The sequence below is a fragment of the Scyliorhinus torazame genome, chromosome 12 (assembly GCF_047496885.1).
Source record: "Scyliorhinus torazame isolate Kashiwa2021f chromosome 12, sScyTor2.1, whole genome shotgun sequence".
In the NCBI taxonomy this organism is placed as follows: Eukaryota; Metazoa; Chordata; class Chondrichthyes; order Carcharhiniformes; family Scyliorhinidae; genus Scyliorhinus; species Scyliorhinus torazame.
Window position 1 is genome coordinate 95,608,701 of NC_092718.1, and position 19,124 is coordinate 95,627,824.

At 48.2% G+C, this 19,124-nt stretch overlaps 1 protein-coding gene across 2 annotated transcripts in view; it reads right to left on the reverse strand.

The window, feature by feature from the left end:
- Positions 1–3,710: 3,710 nt before the first annotated feature.
- The window catches only part of bcl3 (BCL3 transcription coactivator), a 133,350-nt gene continuing 117,936 nt past the window's right edge, over positions 3,711–19,124 (reverse strand). For both annotated transcript variants that reach the window (XM_072469015.1, XM_072469016.1), the window contains exons 5-9: positions 18,984–19,072; positions 17,877–17,954; positions 12,971–13,138; positions 9,779–9,911; positions 3,711–4,626 (exon numbers count right to left, since the gene is read on the reverse strand). In XM_072469015.1, the coding sequence (XP_072325116.1) occupies positions 3,872–4,626; positions 9,779–9,911; positions 12,971–13,138; positions 17,877–17,954; positions 18,984–19,072 (1,223 nt within the window). In that variant the 3' untranslated portion in view covers positions 3,711–3,871. The remainder of the gene's footprint in view (positions 4,627–9,778; positions 9,912–12,970; positions 13,139–17,876; positions 17,955–18,983; positions 19,073–19,124) is intronic.

Below are 19,124 nucleotides of genomic sequence, written 5' to 3' on the forward strand. Positions count from 1 at the left end.
TCCTGCACCATGTGGCTGATCCGGCACAGGGCGCGATGGGAGGGAGGCCTTCTCCTTCACTATGCGGCTGATCTGGCACAGGGCGCGATGGGAGGGAGGCCTTCTCCTTCACTATGTGGCTGATCTGGCACAGGCTGTGGTGTGAGGGAGGCCTCCCCCTGCACCATGTGGCTGATCCGGCACAGGATGTGGAGGGGAGCCTCCTCCTGCACCATGTGGCTGATCTGGCACAGGGCGCGATGGGAGGGAGGCCTCCACCTGCACCATGTGACTGACCTGGCACAGGCTGTGGTGTGAGGGAGGCCTCCTGCTGCACCATGTGGCTGATCCGGCACAGGGCGCGATGGGAGGGAGGCCTCCACCTGCACCATGTGACTGACCTGGCACAGGCTGTGGTGTGAGGGAGGCCTCCTCCTGCACCATGTGGCTGATCCGGCACAGGGCGCGATGGGAGGGAGGTCTCGTAGCTGCACCATGTGGCTGATCCGGCACAGGGCGCGATGGGAGGGAGGTCTCGTAGCTGTTGGGGAACCAGTTTTGTGAGTATTACCAACCACAGCCATGGAGATAGAAATGACGACATTGAAGTCCCCTCGAGTCTGATACACCAAACCGTTAGAACATAAGAACTAGGAGCAGGAGTAGGCCATCTGGCCCCTCAAGCCTGCTCCACCATTCAATGAGATCATGGCTGATCTTTTGTGGACTCGGCTCCACTTTCCGGCCCGAACACCATAACCCTTAATTCCTTTATTCTTCAAAAAACTATCTATCTTTATCTTTAAAACATTTAATGAAGGAGCCTCTACTGCTTCACTGGGCAAGGAATTCCATAGATTCACAACCCTTTGGGTGAAGAAGTTCCTCCTAAACTCAGTCCTAAATCTACTTCCCCTTATTTTGAGGCTATGCCCCCGAGTTCTGCTTTCACCCGCCAGTGGAAACAACCTGCCCGCATCTACCCTATCTATTCCCTTCATAATCTTATATGTTTCTATAAGATCCCCCCTCATCCTTCTAAATTCTAATGAGTACAGTCCCAGTCTACTCAACGTCTCCTCATAATCCAACCCCTTCAGCTCTGGGATTAACCGAGTGAATCTCCTCTGCACACCCTCCAGTGCCAGTACGTCCTTTCTCAAGTAAGGAGACCAAAACTGAACACAATACTCCAGGTGTGGCCTCACTAACACCTTATACAACTGCAGCATAACCTCCCTAGTCTTAAACTCCATCCCTCTAGCAATGAAGGACAAAATTCCATTTGCCTTCTTAATCACCTGTTGCACCTGTAAATCAACATTTTGCGACTCATGCACTAGCACACCCAGGTCTCTCTGCACAGTAGCATGTTTTAATATTTTATCATTTAAATAATAATCCCTTTTGCTGTTATTCCTACCAAAATGGATAACGTCACATTGTATTCCATCTGTCAGACCCTAGCCCATTCACTTAGCCTATCCAAATCCCTCTGCAGACTTCCAATATCCTCTGCACTTTTTGCTTTACCACTCATCTTAGTGTCGTCTGCAAGCTTGGACACATTGCCCTTGGTCCCCAACTCCAAATCATCGATGTAAATTGTGAACAATTATGGGCCCAACACTGATCCCTGAGGGACACCACTAGCTACTGATTGCCAAGCAGAGAAACACCCATTAATCACCACTCTTTGCTTTCTATTAATTAACCAATCCTCTATCCAAATCTACCGCACTGGTAATGTCCTCAAAAATGTCCACTAAATTAGTTAGGCACGACCTGCCCTTTATGAACCCATGCTGCGTCTGCCCAATGGGACAATTTCCATCCAGATGCCTCGCTATTTCTTCCTTGATGATAGATTCCAACATCTTCCCTACTACCGAAGTTAAGCTCACTGGCCTATAATTACCCGCTTTCTGCCTACCTCCTTTTTAATTTTGGTAAATTATCACTAGTGCATTTGCAATTTCCCTAGCCATCTCTTTTAGCACTCTGGGATGCATTCCATCAGGGCCAGGAGACTTGTCTACCTTTAGCCCCATTAGTTTGCCCATCACTACCTCCTTACTGATAACAATCCTCTCAAGGTCCTCACCTGTCATAGCCTCATTCCCGTCAGTCACTGGCATGTTATTTGTGTCTTCCACTGTGAAGACCGACCCAAAAAACCTGTTCAGTTCCTCAGCCATTTCCTCATCCCCCATTATTAAATCTAGAGCCCAGCTGATCTGTATGTCGAGTCCATCGCATGGCCCACTCCGAACATCTGTCGGTGCACCCAACAGAAAGCAATCAAGCTGAATTTTCACTAATTTTGATTGAGCGCTTCCCAGCCAAGTGTGGGGCGGAGACAGGAAGGTTCAGATTTCTACTCCCCATTGTGTGAAGAAGTGGTCCCTGACATCTCCCCCGGCACGTATTTGAAGATTCTGCCCTGCATCCCCTGACATCCTTTATTCCCAAACCAAAGGCGGCACTTGTTCAGCATCCGAAAGGGCCAAGTCACATCATGTTGTGTACATCTCGATTGGACCTGCAATTCAATATTCTAAACTCCAGCCAACAACCAGGCACGCTTGGCGGCAAGTCTGGCAGCACAATGGTACAATGGTTAACACTGATGCCTCTCAGCACCAGCGACACGGTTCAATTCCGGACTTGGCAGACAGCTGTGTGGAGTTTGCGCTTTCTCCCCGTGTGTGCGTGAATTTCCTCCGGTTTCCTCCCACAGTCCAAAGATGTGGAACTAAGGTGCGGTTACAGAGTTACGGGTGGGGGTGTGGTCCGAGGGAACTTTACTCTGTAACTAACCCTGTGCTGTACCTGTCCTGGGAGTGTTTGATGGGGACAGTGTAGAGGGAGCTTTACTCTGTATCTAACCCCGTGCTGTACCTGTCCTGGGAGTGTTTGATGGGGACAGTGTAGAGGGAGTTTTACTCTCTATCTAACCCTGTGCTGTACCTGTCCTGGGAGTGTTTGATGGGGACAGTGTAGAGGGAGCTTTACTCTCTATCTAACCCTGTGCTGTACCTGTCCTGGGAGTGTTTGATGAGGACAGTGTAGAGGGAGTTTTACTCTCTATCTAACCCTGTGCTGTACCTGTCCTGGGAGTGTTTGATGGGGACAGTGTAGAAACAGCTTTACTCTGTATCTAACCCCGTGCTGTACCTGTCCTGGGAGTGTTTGATGAGGACAGTTTAGAGGGAGCTTTACTCCCTCTCTAATCCCTGTGTTGTACCCATGCTGGGAGTGTTTGATGAGGACAGTGTAGAGGAAGCTTTTCTCTGTATTCAACCCTGTGTTGGGAGTGTTTGATGGGGACAGTGTACAGGGCAGCTGTACTCTGTATGTAACCTCCTGCTGTCCCTGTCCTGGGACAGTAACTGCAATGGCCACAAGGTTGCCTGAGAGGGGAGAAATTTCTCCTTCTGGAGTAGGTCGAACACCCGCCATTTCTGGTGCCCAGGCGCTTTACAAACTGGTATTTAAATGTTCGAGACAATGGGGTAAATTCTCCGCCTCCCCATCGGTGAGTTTCTCGGCAGCGCACCGTTGCTGGCAGCGGGATTCTCTGTTCCCACCGCTGGCCAATGGGATTTTGCATTGCAGGTACCCCATGCCGCTGTGAAACGCGCGGGGTGCTGCCTGTGGAACGGAGAATCACTCCGGCGGAGAATTCACCCCAATGTTTCTGAATTGGATGAAACCAGAAGTGGGTGATGAATATTTACACAATTTATTTTAAAAAATGAATGCACAATCCACATTGCATCTAAAATGGAGTCTATTCAAGAGCCAAATCCATCTTTTCCCCCAGAGGCTTGTCGAGAGGAAGTCCAGTACCATTTATATTTACAACTCAGTACACTGTTCTTCAGTTTCATCAGTGTTGGTGCCCATTTGAACTCTCCCCTCTGCCCTTGCTATTTGCACTATGCGTCATGGTGTCTACGTGGTCACTGTTCCGACTAGACGGTCGTCCCTGCGGGTGCAGCGTTGTCGACCAGCCATCCCGGATTGGCATGGCCTGCAGTGGGTTGGTGTGGCGCTCTTTGACGCCGGCTTGAGGGCTTCTTTCGCTCCGGTGAGATGGGCATGGTGCATGGGTCACAAAGGCTGGGTTTCCGAGGGCAGGCAGGGGTGCGCTGAGGAGGTTCAGGAAGGCCCCGTCGGCCCCCGGGTACCGCTGGTGGAACGGGAGCACGGGGTAGCTGGCGCCTTGGAGCAATGGGTGCTTCAAATGTCCTTGGCTGTAGATCTGAGGGAAGGTGTGCCCCGGCGGGCAGTGCCCAACCGGATATGCCGGAGGGGCGCCTGTCGGCAGTCCTGTGGCTGACGTCCCAACCGATGTCTGACAGCTGTCTGTCTTCTCCCACGGGTAGGACTGAGAGGTCGGTTGCCCTCTCTCCTCTCGTGCACTGACTGGCATCTCTTCGGGCAGGAGTCTGCCTTCCGGCCTCGGTGTCCCAGGATGGCTGCTCGTGGTGGCACCGGCTAGGGGTGACCTCTGGCAGGAGGACATCTGGCTGTCAGAGGACTGGTAGGACGGTGAGTCTTGTCGGGGGCTCAAGGTGGATGGTGGGAGGTGGTGCTGTGGTGATCTCTTCTGCTGGGAGCTGGGTGAGGAGCAACGCAGCACTGCAAACAAGACAAGGAGGAGAAAAAATTGAGTCAGGTTAGTCACAGTCAATTTACCCAGATGGTCATGAAGATGTTCAGAGCGGTCCTCTTGACATGCTGCAAACTTCATGCCTACCTTCTTCTTCTATTTCCTGTCCCCTCTTCTGCCTAAATATTCCCAGCATTTAGTGTTGGCAAGTTGAAGGACCACTCGGGCACTTAACTCAGTGTGAACAGCAAGGCCACAATACTCCAATTCACCGGTTCTCACCCCTGTTTTGCACTGTGTGGGAGCAGTGGCGTTTTGCCAAGGATGTGAACCCATTGACCCTCAGCCACATTTCTGGGTCAGGCGAACACTAACTCGCATCCTGGCAGACATTCGGGCCTCCATTCCATAAACCAACCACAGGGTCATCAGGTCCCGTAGTACTGAAGGATGCCATTTGGCCAATTGTAACTGTACTGACGTGTTGACAGAATTGCCTGATATTTCTGCAACCCACCCACCGCTGTGCTTTTCCCACAATGTGTTTTTTCCTGCATAATGGCGAGGCCTACATTCTAGATACTGAGGTCTACATTCTAGATAATGATGAGGTCTACATTCTAGATACTGAGGTCTACATTCTAGATAATGATGAGGCCTACATTCTAGATACTGAGGTCTACATTCTAGATAATGATGAGGTCTACATTCTAGATACTGAGGTCTACATTCTAGATAATGATGAGGTCTACATTCTAGATACTGAGGTCTACGTTGTAGATACTGAGGTCTACATTCTAGATAATGGTGAGGTCGGCATTCGAGATACCGAAGTCTACATTCTAGATAATGATGAGGCCTACATTCTAGATAATGATGAGGCCTACATTCTAGATAATGATGAGGCCTACATTCTAGATACTGAGGTCTACATTCTAGATAATGGTGAGATCGACATTCGAGACACCGAAGTCTACATTCTAGATAATGAGGAGGCCTACATTCTAGATAATGATGAGGCCTACATTCTAGATAATGATGAGGCCTACATTCTAGATACTGAGGTCTACATTCTAGATAATGATGAGGTCTACATTCTAGATTCTGAGGTCTACATTATAGATAATGATGAGGCCTACATTCTAGATACTGAGGTCTACATTCTAGATAATGATGAGGTCTACTTTCTAGATACTGAGGTCTACATTCTAGATATTGATGAGGCCTACATTCTAGATAATGATGAGGCCTATATTCTAGATAATGATGAGGTCTATATTCTAGTTACTGAGGTCTACATTGTAGATACTGAGGTCTACATTCTAGATAATGGTGTAATGGTGAGGTCGGCAATCGAGATACCGAAGTCTACATTCTAGATAATGGTGTAATGGTGAGGTCGGCAATCGAGATACCGAAGTCTACATTCTAGATAATGATGAGGCCTACATTCTAGATAATGATGAGGCCTATGTTCTAGATAATGATGAGGTCTACATTCTAGATACTGAGGTCTACATTCTAGATACTGAGGTCTACATTCTAGATACTGAGGTCTACATTTTAGATTATGGTGAGATCGACATTCTAGATACTGAGGTCTACATTTTAGATTATGGTGAGGTCTACATTCTAGAAACTGAGGTCTACATTCTAGATACTGAGGTCTACATTCTATATAATGGTGAGGCCTACATTCTAGATACTGAGGTCTACATTCTAGATAATGATGAGACCTACATTCTAGAAAATGATGAGGTCCACAATCTAGATGCTGAGGTCTACATTCTAGATAATGGTGAAGTCTACATTCTAGATAATGGTGATGTTGCATTCTAGATACTGAGGTCAACATTCTAGATAATGATGAGGCCTACATTCTAGATAATGATCAGGTCAACATTCTAGATACTGAGGTTTACATTCTAGATAATGATGAGGCCTACATTCTAGATAATGATGAGGCCTACATTCTATGTAATGGTGAGGTCTACATTCTCGATACCTAAGGTCTACATTCTAGATACTAAGGTCTACATTCTAGATACTAAGGTCTACATTCTAGATAATGATGAGACATACATTCTAAATAATGGTGATGTCTGCATTATAGATAATGATGAGGTCTACATTCTAGATTCTGAGGTCCACAATATAGATAATAATGAGGCCTACATTCTAGATACTGAGATCTACACTCTGAAGAATGATGAAGCCTACATTCTAGATACTGAGGTCTACATTCTAGATAATGATGAGGCCTACATGCTAGATAATGATGAGGTCCACATTCTAGATACTGAGGTCTCATTCTAGATACTGAGGTCTACATTTTAGATACTGAAGTCTACATTCTAGATAATGGTGAGGTCTACATTCTAGATAATGATGAGGCTTACATTCTAGATAATGGTAAGCTCTGCATTCTAGATAATGGTGAGGTCTACATTCTAGATAATGATGAGGGCTACATTCTAGATAATGATGAGGCCTACATTCGATGTAATGGTGAGGTCTACATTCTCGATACTAAGGTCTACATTTTCGATACTAAGGTCTACATTCTAGATACTAAGGTCTACATTCTAGATAATGATGAGACATGCATTCTAAATAATGGTGATGTCTGCATTATAGATAATGATGAGGTCTACATTCTAGATTCTGAGGTCAACATTACAGATAATAATGAGGCCTACATTCTAGATACTGAGATCTACACTCTGAAGAATGATGAAGCCTACATTCTAGATACTGAGGTCTACATTCTAGATAATGATGAGACCTATATTCTAAATAATGGTGAGGTCTACATTCGAGATACTGAGGTCTATATCTAGATCCTGATGAGACATACATTCTAAATAATGATGGCCAATTGGGCCAGTGGGCCAATGAATGGCAGATGTTTAATTTGGATAAATGTGAGGTGATGCATCTTGGTAGATCAAATCAGGACAGGACCTACTCAGTTAATTGTAGGGAATTGGGGAGAGTGACAGAACAAAGAGATCTAGGAATACAGGTTCAGATCTCCTTGAAGGTGGAGTCGCAGGTGGACAGGGTGGTGAAGAAGCCATTCAGCATTCTCGGTTTTATTGGTCAGAATATTGAATACAGGAGTTGGGACGTCTTGTTGAAGTTGTCCAAGACTTTGGTAAGACCACACATGGAATACTGTGTTCAGTTCTGGTCACCCTATTATAGGAAGGATATTGTTAAACTAGAGATTTATGAAGATGCTACCAGGAATTGATGGTCTGAGTTATAAGGAGAGGCTGGATAGACTGGGACTTTGTTCCCTGGAGTGTAGAAGGCTTAGGGGTGATCTATAAAATGAGGAGCATGGATAAGGGAGATAGTCAACATATTTTCCCAAAGGTAGAGGAGTCTAGAACTAGAGGGCATAGGTTTAAGGCGAGAGGGGAGAAATACAAAAGAGACCAGAGGGTAAATATTTTCACACAGAGGGTAGTGAGCATCTGTAACAAGTTGCCAGAGGCGGATACAATTTTCTCTTTTAAAAAACAGACAGTTACATGGGTAGGGTGGGTATCAAGGAATATGGGCCAAATGTGGGCAAGTGGGACTAACGTAGTGATAGAAACTGGGCGGCATGAATAAGCTGGGCCGAAGGGCCTGTTTCCATGCTGTAACATCTATGACTCTATGAGGTCTACGTTCTAGATCATGATGAAGCCTATGTTCTAGATCATGATGACGCCTACATTCTAGATACTGAGGTCTACATTATATATAATGGTGAGGCATACATTCTAAATAATGATGAAGCCTACATTATAGATACTGACGTCTGCATTCTATATAATGGTGAGGCCTACATTCTAAATAATGATGAGGTCTCCATTCTAGATACTGAGGTCTACATTCTAAATATTGACGAGACCTAGATTCTAGATAATTGTGAGGCCTACATTCTCGATAATGGTGAGGCCTATATTCTAAATAATGACGAGGTCTACATTCTATATAATAGTGAGGTCTGCATTCTAGTTAATCGCTGACCTAGATTCAGGGGGCAGCATGGTGACGCAGTAGCACTGTTGCCTCATGTGCCAAGGTCCCAGGTTCGATCCCGGCTCTGGGTCACTGTCCGTGTGGAGTTTGCACATTCTCCATGTTTGCGTGGGTTTTGCCCTCACAACCCAAATATGTGCAGGCTAGGTGGATTGACCACACTAAATTTCCCCTTAATTGGAAAAAATGAATTGGGTACTCTAAATTTTAAAACAAAAATCTTATGATCTACATTCTGGGGTAATGGTAAGACCTATTTTCTTGTTAATAGTGAACCCTATATTCTAATCATCGTCAGTCCAATATTCTAGTTAATAGTGAAGCCGATATTCTGGGGTAATAATGAGACCTATATCCCAGTCAATAGTGAAGTCTATATTCTGGGGTAAAAGTCAGACCTACATCCTAGTTAATACCGAAGTCTACATTCTGGGGTAGTAGTGAGGCCTACATTCTGGTTATAGTCAAACCTACAACGTAGTGAATAATGTGGCCAAACTTCTGGGGTAATAGTGAGACCTACACTCTGGTCAACAGGGAAGCATACATTCTGGTTCTTGTGAAGCCTAAGTTCAAGTTAATAGTGTGGCCTACATTCTGGTTATACGAAGACCTACACTCTGGTTAATAGTGAAGCCTGTATTGTAGTTAATAATGTGGCCTACATTCTGGGACAATGGTGAGGTCCATATTCTAAGTAATAGTGAGGTCTACATTTTAGTTAATAGTGAGGCCTACATTCTGGAATAATGGTGACGCCTATATTTTGGCTAACATTGAGATCTACATTCTAGTTAATGTTGTGGTCAACATTCTGGTATATTTATAGTGGAGGTCGGGCACAAGGTGAACTGCTCTTGCGGAGAACAAGCATGGGCACAATAGGCTGAATGGCTTCCTTCTGTGCTTTAAGAATTCGATGAAGGCCGTTGATTGACTAGGTGTATGTTTCACACCAGGTGTATGTTTCACACAAGTCGCCTGATCTGACTTCACCCCACAACCACCCGCCCCAACTACCCTTCCCACCTCCTCTCCCCCTCCACACCCTCTGGCCTGAACCAATCTCTGCCTCCAATACTCATCAAGCCACCCCTCCATCATCTGAAAAAGGGGTTTCCAGGATGCTGGATTCTCACTCACCATGCGACACAGAGAGGGGCGAGTTTGACTTGCTGCTTGGAGACGGGCATTCCTTTATCACGCTGGTCACTCGCTGGCAGGATAAGGGTTGAGCGACGGTCCGACTCGCTTTCCCTCGCAGAATGTCAATCACCTGGTGAAACACAGGGAGCTGCATGAAGCCACTGGAACCTTGACATCTGTTGGCTCTCCCCCCGCCCCCGCTCCACCCCACTGCCCCAGTTCCCCCCCACCTCCCTCCAAATCGCAGTGACATCGGCCCAGTTTCCAGGCTTGGGTAAAGGGAGATGATCAGCGAACGTCCGAGACAGGAGCAGGACTAGGCAATTCACCCCCCACCCCTCCGCATGCCACCCCCGTCCCCCCGCCCCCTGGAGCCTGCTCCACCATTCAATACAACCATGGCCCATTTTGTGCCTCAAACTCACTTCCCATTATTCGTCCATTTGATGTCAGCCTCGCCAACAATGCCAGCATTTGTTGTCTATCCCTAGTTTCCATTGAATGCCCTTGAACTGTCTGGCGTACTGGGCCATTTCAGAGGAGCCATTAGGAATCAACCAAGTTGCTGTGGATCTGGAATCACATGTAGGCCAGACCGGGTAAGGAAGGCAGATTTTAGAAAGGGGCATTAGTTGGGGCTTTTACAAACGATGACGGTTGTTATGGTCACCATTACGGAGGCTCGCTTTCAATTCCACATTTTATTTGTTGAAATTAAATCCCACTGATGTGTTGGGTGTTCTGGATCACAAACAGGTCACCAACACTGGAAGTGGTGCAACTCTATTTTATTATAAGGTTAACTATATTTACATACTTGAACTGTGGGTAAATGCAATACCAGCTTTCACTGTTGACCCTTGCCTAGTCCTAACCAGGTGATGCACTCAGCACATGGTGAATGTCTGTGTAGCAGGCAGTGAGCTCTGTGCTCCGAGCTGGCTGTTACTTGAATGAACGGGAACTCTCCTGTCCCCTGTCTTTATAGTGCGTGTGCTCTCACTGGTGATTGGCTGTGGTGTTGTGTATGCTGATTGGTCCCACTGCATGTCCATCAATGTGTGTGTGTGTGTCTGCACCATAATATACTGGTGTGTATTATGACATCCCCCCTTTTATAGATAGAACATGTGCCTGCGTGACAATAAATATCGTGTAGTGAATGTACTTGACTATGTGTGTGCGAGTTATTTACATGACGATGTACATGAGGCTAATCTATTTACACGGGAAGGTGTCTGGTGCAGAGAAATGGGGTGTCACACCAACAATGAAATGAACATTATATACAAACTACTGGAACGATGAAACAGGATAACAGAGCAGATCAAAGTGTCCAACATTGTAAAACTCATAAGTCAAGTCTCTGAGGTGGGCGATGAATTCTGGTTGACCATCAGGGTGGCACACCACTCGTCGTCTGGATCAATGCGGTGCACCAACAGCGGCTGGTGGTTTTGATTCGGGGACAGCCTGTTCTTTGTTATAACAGTGACCCAAAAAGGTTCCCTCAGGTCCTCGGTGTCACTGATCTGCGGGAAGTCGGAATCGGACTCGGTGATCGTGGGTTGAATTGTCCGAACGTTCCTGCGAACCTGGCTGAAGCCATGCAAATTGGCAGGCTGAGCTGCTCGACAGCAGGCAGCATAGTGGCCAAGTCTGCCACATCGTAGGCATTGTCGCGATTTTGCAGGACATTGCCGCTTTAAATGGGCGGAGCCACAGTTGCCGCACGTCGTGACGTCAGTATGCTCGTTGCACCACCACGCATGCATGGTGCGGTCCTGCATGGTGTGCACCTGTGCATCACATTCCTCCACGTCACCATCCCCTCGTTTGGCGCGTACAAGTGCGGGAGGCCACGAAAAGCACTCAAAATGGCCGCTCTCATCCAGGCTGCAGCCTTGGAGGTGTTCAATTGTTTGGACCCGTTCTGCCTCGTGGGGACCTTGCCGCGCCGTTTTAGCCGCCTGTATGTGGGAGTACCGGCTGGTGGCATTTTCATGCAGGACACATGGCTCGATGGCAGTCGCTAGGGTGAGTTGCTTAATTTTGTGGAGATGCTGACGCAGGGAGTCCGACAGAACACCAAATACGATCTGGTCGCGTATCATGGAGTCGGAGGTGGGCCCATAGCCACAGGACTGCGCAAGGATGCGGAGGTGTGTTAAAAAGGATTGGAAAGGCTCGTCCTTACCCTGCAAGCGCTGCTGGAACAGGTATCTTTCGAAGCTTTCATTGACCTCTGTGCTGAAGTGGGTATCGAATTTGAGGAGAACCGTCTTGTACTTTGTCTTGTCCTCGTCGTCTGCGAATGTGAGGGAGTTGAAGATGTGGATGGCGTGTTGCCCGGCCGTGGAGCAGTGTAGAGCAATCTTCCTGGTGTCCGAGGCGTTCTCCCTGTCCGTGGCTTCGAGGAAGAGCTGGAAGCGCTGTTTAAAAATCTTCCAATTGACCCCGTGATTGCCGGTGATGCGGAGTGGCGGCGGCGGGTTGATGTTCTCCATACTTCAGGATGCCGGAATGCTGATTAGTTGCAGGTGGGTCTCAGAGGTGCTAGTACGCAACCACTCCATGTACCATGATGTGTTGGATGTTCTGGATCACAAACAGGTCACCAACACTGGAAGTGGTGCAACTCTATTTTATTATAAGGTTAACTATATTAACATACTTGAACTGTGGGTAAATGCAATACCAGCTTTAACTGTTGACCCTTGCCTAGTCCTAACCAGGTGATGCACTCAGCACATGGTGATTGTCTGTGTTGCAGGCTGTGAGCTCTGTGCTCCGAGCTGGCTGCCACTAGAGTGAGCGGGAACTCTCCTGTCCCCAGTCTTTATAGTGCGTGTGCTCTCACTGGTGATTGGCTGCGGTGTTGTGTATGCTGATTGGCCCCACTGTGTGTCTATCAGTGTGTGTGTGTGTGTCTGCACCATAATATACTGGTGTATATTATGACAACCACCACCAGCTGCCATGGTGGGATGTGAACCTGTGTCCCTCAAAGCATTAGCCTGGGCTTCAGGATGCCGAGACCCGTGACATTACCAGCAGACTGCTATCTCTCCACTTTCCCTACCCTTCTCCTAGGGGCCTTAGTCTTGAAGATCCTCAAAACCATAAGAACCCACAACTGTCTGGGGTGACAAATTCCAAAGATCCTCGTCCTTCCCACACCTCACCTACCTTCTTGTTCTTGGCAACCATCAGGGAGGTGTCATTGTGACAGTTTTTGATGCTGCTGTCGGCCCCGTTTTTCAGGAGGACCTTGACAATTTCCATTAAGCCCCGGCCACTCGAGGAGTGCAAGGCCGTGTTTCCAGAGTACGTCTGTAGATTCACATTGGCCCCATGCTGGAAGCAAAGAGTAACAACATGGTTGTGAGCTGACAGCAAGTCCAATTGGAGTGAGAATTGTCCAGTGAGTAACTCTCTATCTTTCTCTTTTTCTGCATCTCTCTCTGTATCTCCCACTCCCTCGCACTCTATTTCTAGTTTTCTCTCTCTCTATCTCCCTCTCTCCATCTCCCGCTCCCTCTCTCCATCTCTCAACATCTGTCAGAGGGTCAGTACTGAGGGAGTGTGCACTGTCTGAGGGTCAGTACTGAGGGAGTGTGCACTGTCTGAGGGTCAGTACTGAGGGAGTGCTGCACTGTCAGAGGGTCAGTACTGAGGGAGTGCTGCACTGTCAGAGGGTCAGTACTGAGGGAGTGCTGCACTGTCAGAGGGTCAGTACTGAGGGAGTGCTGCACTGACAGAGGGTCAGTACTGAGGGAGTGCTGCACTGTCAGAGGGTCAGTACTGAGGGAGTGCTGCACTGTCAGAGGATCAGTACTAAGGGAGTGCTGCACTGTCAGAGGGTCAGTACTGAGGGAGTGTTGCAGTGTTAGAGGCGTAGTTTTTCAGATGAAATGTCAACCAAGTGACATAAATGTCTTACTACCCCTTGTCAGCAAATCTGTTGCCAAGGGAAATCAGCTCACGGTGACAGTGGGAGTCCTCCGACCGTTGCCAGAAGGCAAGATATTTATGCTATTTCTGCCAATTTTGATGATAAATGGCTGACACCTTCATCAGCCAAGTGTCATGAAGCAATCTCTTCGGACATGGGCGCAACCCACCACGCAATGAAACGTGATAAATTTGGTGCAGCACTCTAGTCGAGCCCCTCTAGTCAGGCTGGGCCTCAGGCCTAAACCTCTTGTCCCTCCTTTGCGGAGACTCTGGGGAAAAAGAGGGTCTGCGGCCCATTGGCCTGCTTTCATTGACCAATCGCTGTTGGTCCTCCACTTGACAACTTTGACCTGGGGTCAGGAGGAGAACCGGACATGTGTCACTGCTCAAGTCGGCCAAAGTCCAAAACTGACGTGTGGCCGGGAATGGAGGATGACTCTGGTGCCATGACAACAATTTAACCACCACTTATCGAGCACCATTCACATTTTTAAAAGTCCCAAGGAGCCTCAGGACCGATTAAAAAGCAGATTAACCCTGAGCCTCATGAGGCGACATTTGGGCTAGGTGACCAAAAGCTCGGTCAAAGAAATCTGAAAGGAGAGAGAGAGGGAGAGAGAGAGAAGTGGAGAGGTTTAGGGAAGGAACCCCAGATCTTTGGGCCAGCCAGGCAGCTGAAGGCACGTCCACCAATTTTGGAATCGTGGGATATTCAAGGGGCCGGAATTGAAGGAGGACTGAGATTGTGGAGAATTGGAAGGGTTGGAGGAGGTTACAGAGATAGGGAGTGTTGTAGGGGTTGGAGGAGGCCACAGACGTAGGGTGGGTTGTAGGGACTGCAAGAGGTTACATAGATAGGGAGGGTTGTAGGAGCTGGAGACGGTTACAGAGTGTGGTGAATGTATTCACCTGAATATGAGTCTGTATAGTACTGTGACCTATGGCCAGGAAATGGTAATATGATCTACTTCCAGGTATTGTACTAGAACCTCGGGGGCTCTGCCTCTGACTCCGGCCCCCGGGGCGATATATAGACCTGCCACCTGTGGGCGGCACTCATTTGTACAGTAGACATTGGCAGGCAAGTTCCTGGATAATAAAGCCTTATGTTCACTCGTTCTCATAGTCTCGCAGTGAATTGATGGTATATCACAGAGACTGGGAGGGTTGGAGGGGCTGGAGGAGGTTACAGCGATAGGGAGTTTGTAGGGACTAGAGGAGGTTACAGAGTTAGAGAGGATGTAGCAGCTGGAGGAGGTTCCAGAGATGGGGAGAGTTATAAGGGCTGGCGGAGGTTACAGAAATAGGGAGAGTTGTCAGGGTTGGAGGAGGTTACAGAGATAGGGAGAGTTGTAGGGGTTGGAGGTGGATGCAGAGATAGGGAGAGTTGTATATGTTGGAGGAGGTTACAGAGATAGGGAGAGTTGTCAGGGTTGGAGGAGGTTACAGAGATAGGGAGAGTTGTAGGGGTTGGAGGTGGATGCAGAGATAGGGAGAGTTGTATATGTTGGAGGAGGTTACAGAAATAGGGAGAGTTGTCAGGGTTGGAGGAGGTTACAGAGATAGGGAGAGTTGTAGGGGTTGGAGGTGGATGCAGAGATAGGGAGAGTTGTATATGTTGGAGGAGGTTACAGAGATAGGGAGAGTTGTAGGGGTTGGAGGAGGATGCAGAGATAGGGAGAGTTGTATATGTTGGAGGAGGCGACAGAGATAGGGAGAGTTGTCTGAGTTGGAGGAGGTTACAGAGATAGGGAGAGTTGCAGGGGTTGGAGGAGGATGCAGAGAGAGGGAGAGTTGTAGGGGCTGGAGGAGGATGCAGAGATAGGGGGCATGATCCAATGGCCACACTGCACCAGAAAAGCACCTCGCCATGAGCAGCGTGGCCAATGAAAGGAGACCCCGCTCCCAGGATCTGCCCGGCTCGCCACGTCTCACGAGATCCGACACAATCTCACGCGATGTTTCAATGTAAATCCCACCCGCAATGGATGGGATCACTTTTTGGCAAATCTGCATATTAGAGTGAGTCAGTAAGCCTTAGTTTAATCTACAGAATCCAGAGGTAGCTGAAGCTTTGGGAGTCAATGCCTTCGCTTCAGAGACCTCGGGCGAGTGCTGTTTGGTACTGGTCCCCATTAACGGGAATCAGACCGAATGGCACTTGTGGGGGTCTTCCAGGGGATTGGAGGCCCCCAGCTGCAAGCTCTTTGGGCAGGGTGATGCCCTCGCACTGCTGGTGTCACCTGGGTAGCTTGGCAGTGCCACCAAGGTGCCAGCCTGCCACTGTTAAGGTGCCCAGGTGGTACTCCCAGTTGACAACAGCACCGCCAGGGTCAAGATGCCAATTGGCATTCTTTTGACGCGTGCGCAATCGGGCCGGTGTTGCCTGGCGTGGGTGTTGGGGTTGGGTGGAGGGGGAATGTGTTCCAATCTCTCACTGTTCTGGGGAGGTCCGGCGAGCGGAACTCCCCACTGTACAAAACTGGGCTATGTGCGGCTCAGCCGCACGTTCCCCGTTCAGGCCCTTTATTCAACGCGGGTGATATGTGTTTCGTGGCACTGCGAACGGTGTTAAACACATGGCTAAGTGTGCTCGCTAGGAACTTGGTTCCCTTTTGGGAGAATTGCACCCAGGGTGGGTTGTAGGGGCTGAAGGAGGTCACAGAAATAGGGAGAGTTGTCGGGACTGGAGGAGGTCACATAAATAGAGAGAGTTGTCAGGACTGGAGTAGGTCACAGAAATAGGGAGAGTTGTAGGGGCTGGAGGAAGTTACAGAGATAGGAAGGGTTTTAGGTAGGTTCCAGAGTCAGGTAGGATTGCAGCAACGTTACAGAGATAGGCAGGGTTGTAGCAACGTTATAGAGATAGGGAGGTTTGTAGGATGGTTACAGGGATAAGGAGGTTGTAATGAAGTTATAGAGGTAGGGAGGGTTGTAGCGCCGTTATAGAGATAGGGGGGTTTGTAGGATGGTTACAGGGATAAGGAGGTTGTAATGATGTTACAGAGATAGGGAGGATTGTAGCGACGTTATAGAGATAGGGGGGTTTCTAGGATGGTTACAATGATAAGGAGGTTGTAATGAAGTTACAGAGATAGGCAGGGTTGTAGCGACATTATAGAGATAGGAGGATCTGTAGGATGGTTACAGGGATAAGGAGGTTGTAATGAAGTTACAGAGATAGGGAGGGTTGTAGCGACGTTACAGAGATAGGGGGGTTTGTAGGATGGTTACAGGGATAAGGAGGTTGTAATGAAGTTACAGAGATAGGGAGGGTTGTAGCGACGTTACAGAGATAGGGGGGTTTGTAGGATGGTTACAGGGATAAGGAGGTTGTAATGAAGTTACAGAGATAGGGAGGGTTGTAGAGACGTTACAGAGATAGGGGGGTTTGTAGGATGGTTACAGGGATAAGGAGGTTGTAATGAAGTTACAGAGATAGGGAGGGTTGTAGCGACGTTATAGAGATAGGGAGGTTTGTAGGATTTTTACAGGGATAAAGAGGTTGTAATGAAGTTACAGAGATATGGAGGTTTGTAGCGTCGTTACAGAGATAGGGGGGTTTGTAGGATTGATACAAGGATAAAGAGGTTGGAATGAAGTTACAGAGATATGGAGGGTTGTAGCGACGTTACAGAGATAGGGGGGTTCGTAGGATTGTTACAGGGATAAGGAGGTTGTAATGAAGTTACAGAGATAGGCAGAGGGAAAGGTCATGGAACAATTTGAAAACAAGGGTGCAAATTTGAAAATCGTGTTTTTACCTGAGTGGGAGCCAGTGTCGGTCAGAGTGCACCGTGGGGGTAGGGGGGGGGGATAGGGTATCAGGACTCACAGTGAGGCAAGAGAGCTGGTAGACGAGTTTCAAATGAGCTGGAGTTTCTGGAGGGTTGAATGTGGGAGAGCTGCCAGGAGCCACTGGGACAGTCAAGTCTCCAGGTAACAAAGCTTTGGATGAGGGTCTCCACAGCAGATGAACTGAGACAAACCTTGCTTCTGAGGTCTTCCTTCAGTGTTATATTTATACTCTTTTAGGCAACTATTCCATTCTCCTTGCTCCCCTAACAATGAACAAAGTCATCTAACCCTAGTTGGCAAGGTCCCCGCTTAAATATTTTCAGTGTTGATAGACTTTTACCTCGAGTAACAGATTCACCATGTCCATGTAGTTACTCTCTGCCGCATGTACTAAAGGTGTCCGCCCACTCTTAATGTCCTGCGAGAAACATTCAAGACATATTTTAATGAAACAAATTGCTTGAGGCCTTGAGAGAACAAAATTAGATCGTTCCTAACCCACCTGTGTTGACAAGTAACAAGTAACATTCGTTCCACCCAAGTGCCAGGCAGTGACAAATCTAACAAGACCGAATCAAACCATCTCTATTCAATGGCATTACCATCAATGAATCACCATTATCAACATCCTGGGGGGTTACTATTGACCAGAATTTGAATGGGATCAGCCATATTAATACTGTGGCTACAAGAGCTGGTCAGAGGGTAGGAATCCTGTGGTGAGTAACTCACTTCCTGACTCCCGAAAGCCTGCCCACCATCTCCAAGGCACAAGTCAGGAGTGTAATGGAATACTCTCCACTTGCCTGGATGAGTGCAGCTCCAACAACACTCAAGAAGCTCAACACAATCCAGGAGAAAGCAACCCGTTTGATTAGCACCATGTCCACAAACATTCAATCCCTCCACCACCGACGCACAGTGGCGGCCGTGTGGACCATCTACAAGATGCACTGCAGGAGCTCCTTGGACAGCACCTTCCAAATCCTCCGCAATTACCAGTTAGAAGGACAAGGATAGCAGATACATGGGAGATTCTCCTCCAAGTCATTTACCATCCTGACTTGGAAATATGTCGGCCATTCCCTTCATTGTCGCTGGGTCAAAATCCTGGAACTTCGTCCCTACTGCACAGTGGGTGTATCTACACTCCAGGGACTGCAGCAGTTCAAGAAGGCAGCTTATCATCATCTTCTCGAGGGGCAATGCCAGCCTTGCCGGGGGATGGGCGGCCATCCACCTCCCGAGAGCAAAACAAAGTTAAGAAAAGAGACTCGGATCATAAAATCCCCTTCCCTGCCCGCGGCGGAATATCCCCTCCGACCTACATCACCCCTGGGATTGGACATGTTGGCTGCCACTGACGCAGGGGGCGCGGCGGAGACGCATGGCAAGACCGGGGCTGGGAGGGGCAGTTGGGGGGACAGGGACTCGAAGGTAGCCTTACCACGGCATCGACATCGGCCCCCTGATCCAGTAAGTGCGTGGCAATCCCTTTGTTGCGACTGTTGATGGCGACATGGAGGGGCGTGTAACCTGGGCGACAGAGAAGAAAAGGAAAAAAGAACAACATGGTGAGAGTCAGACT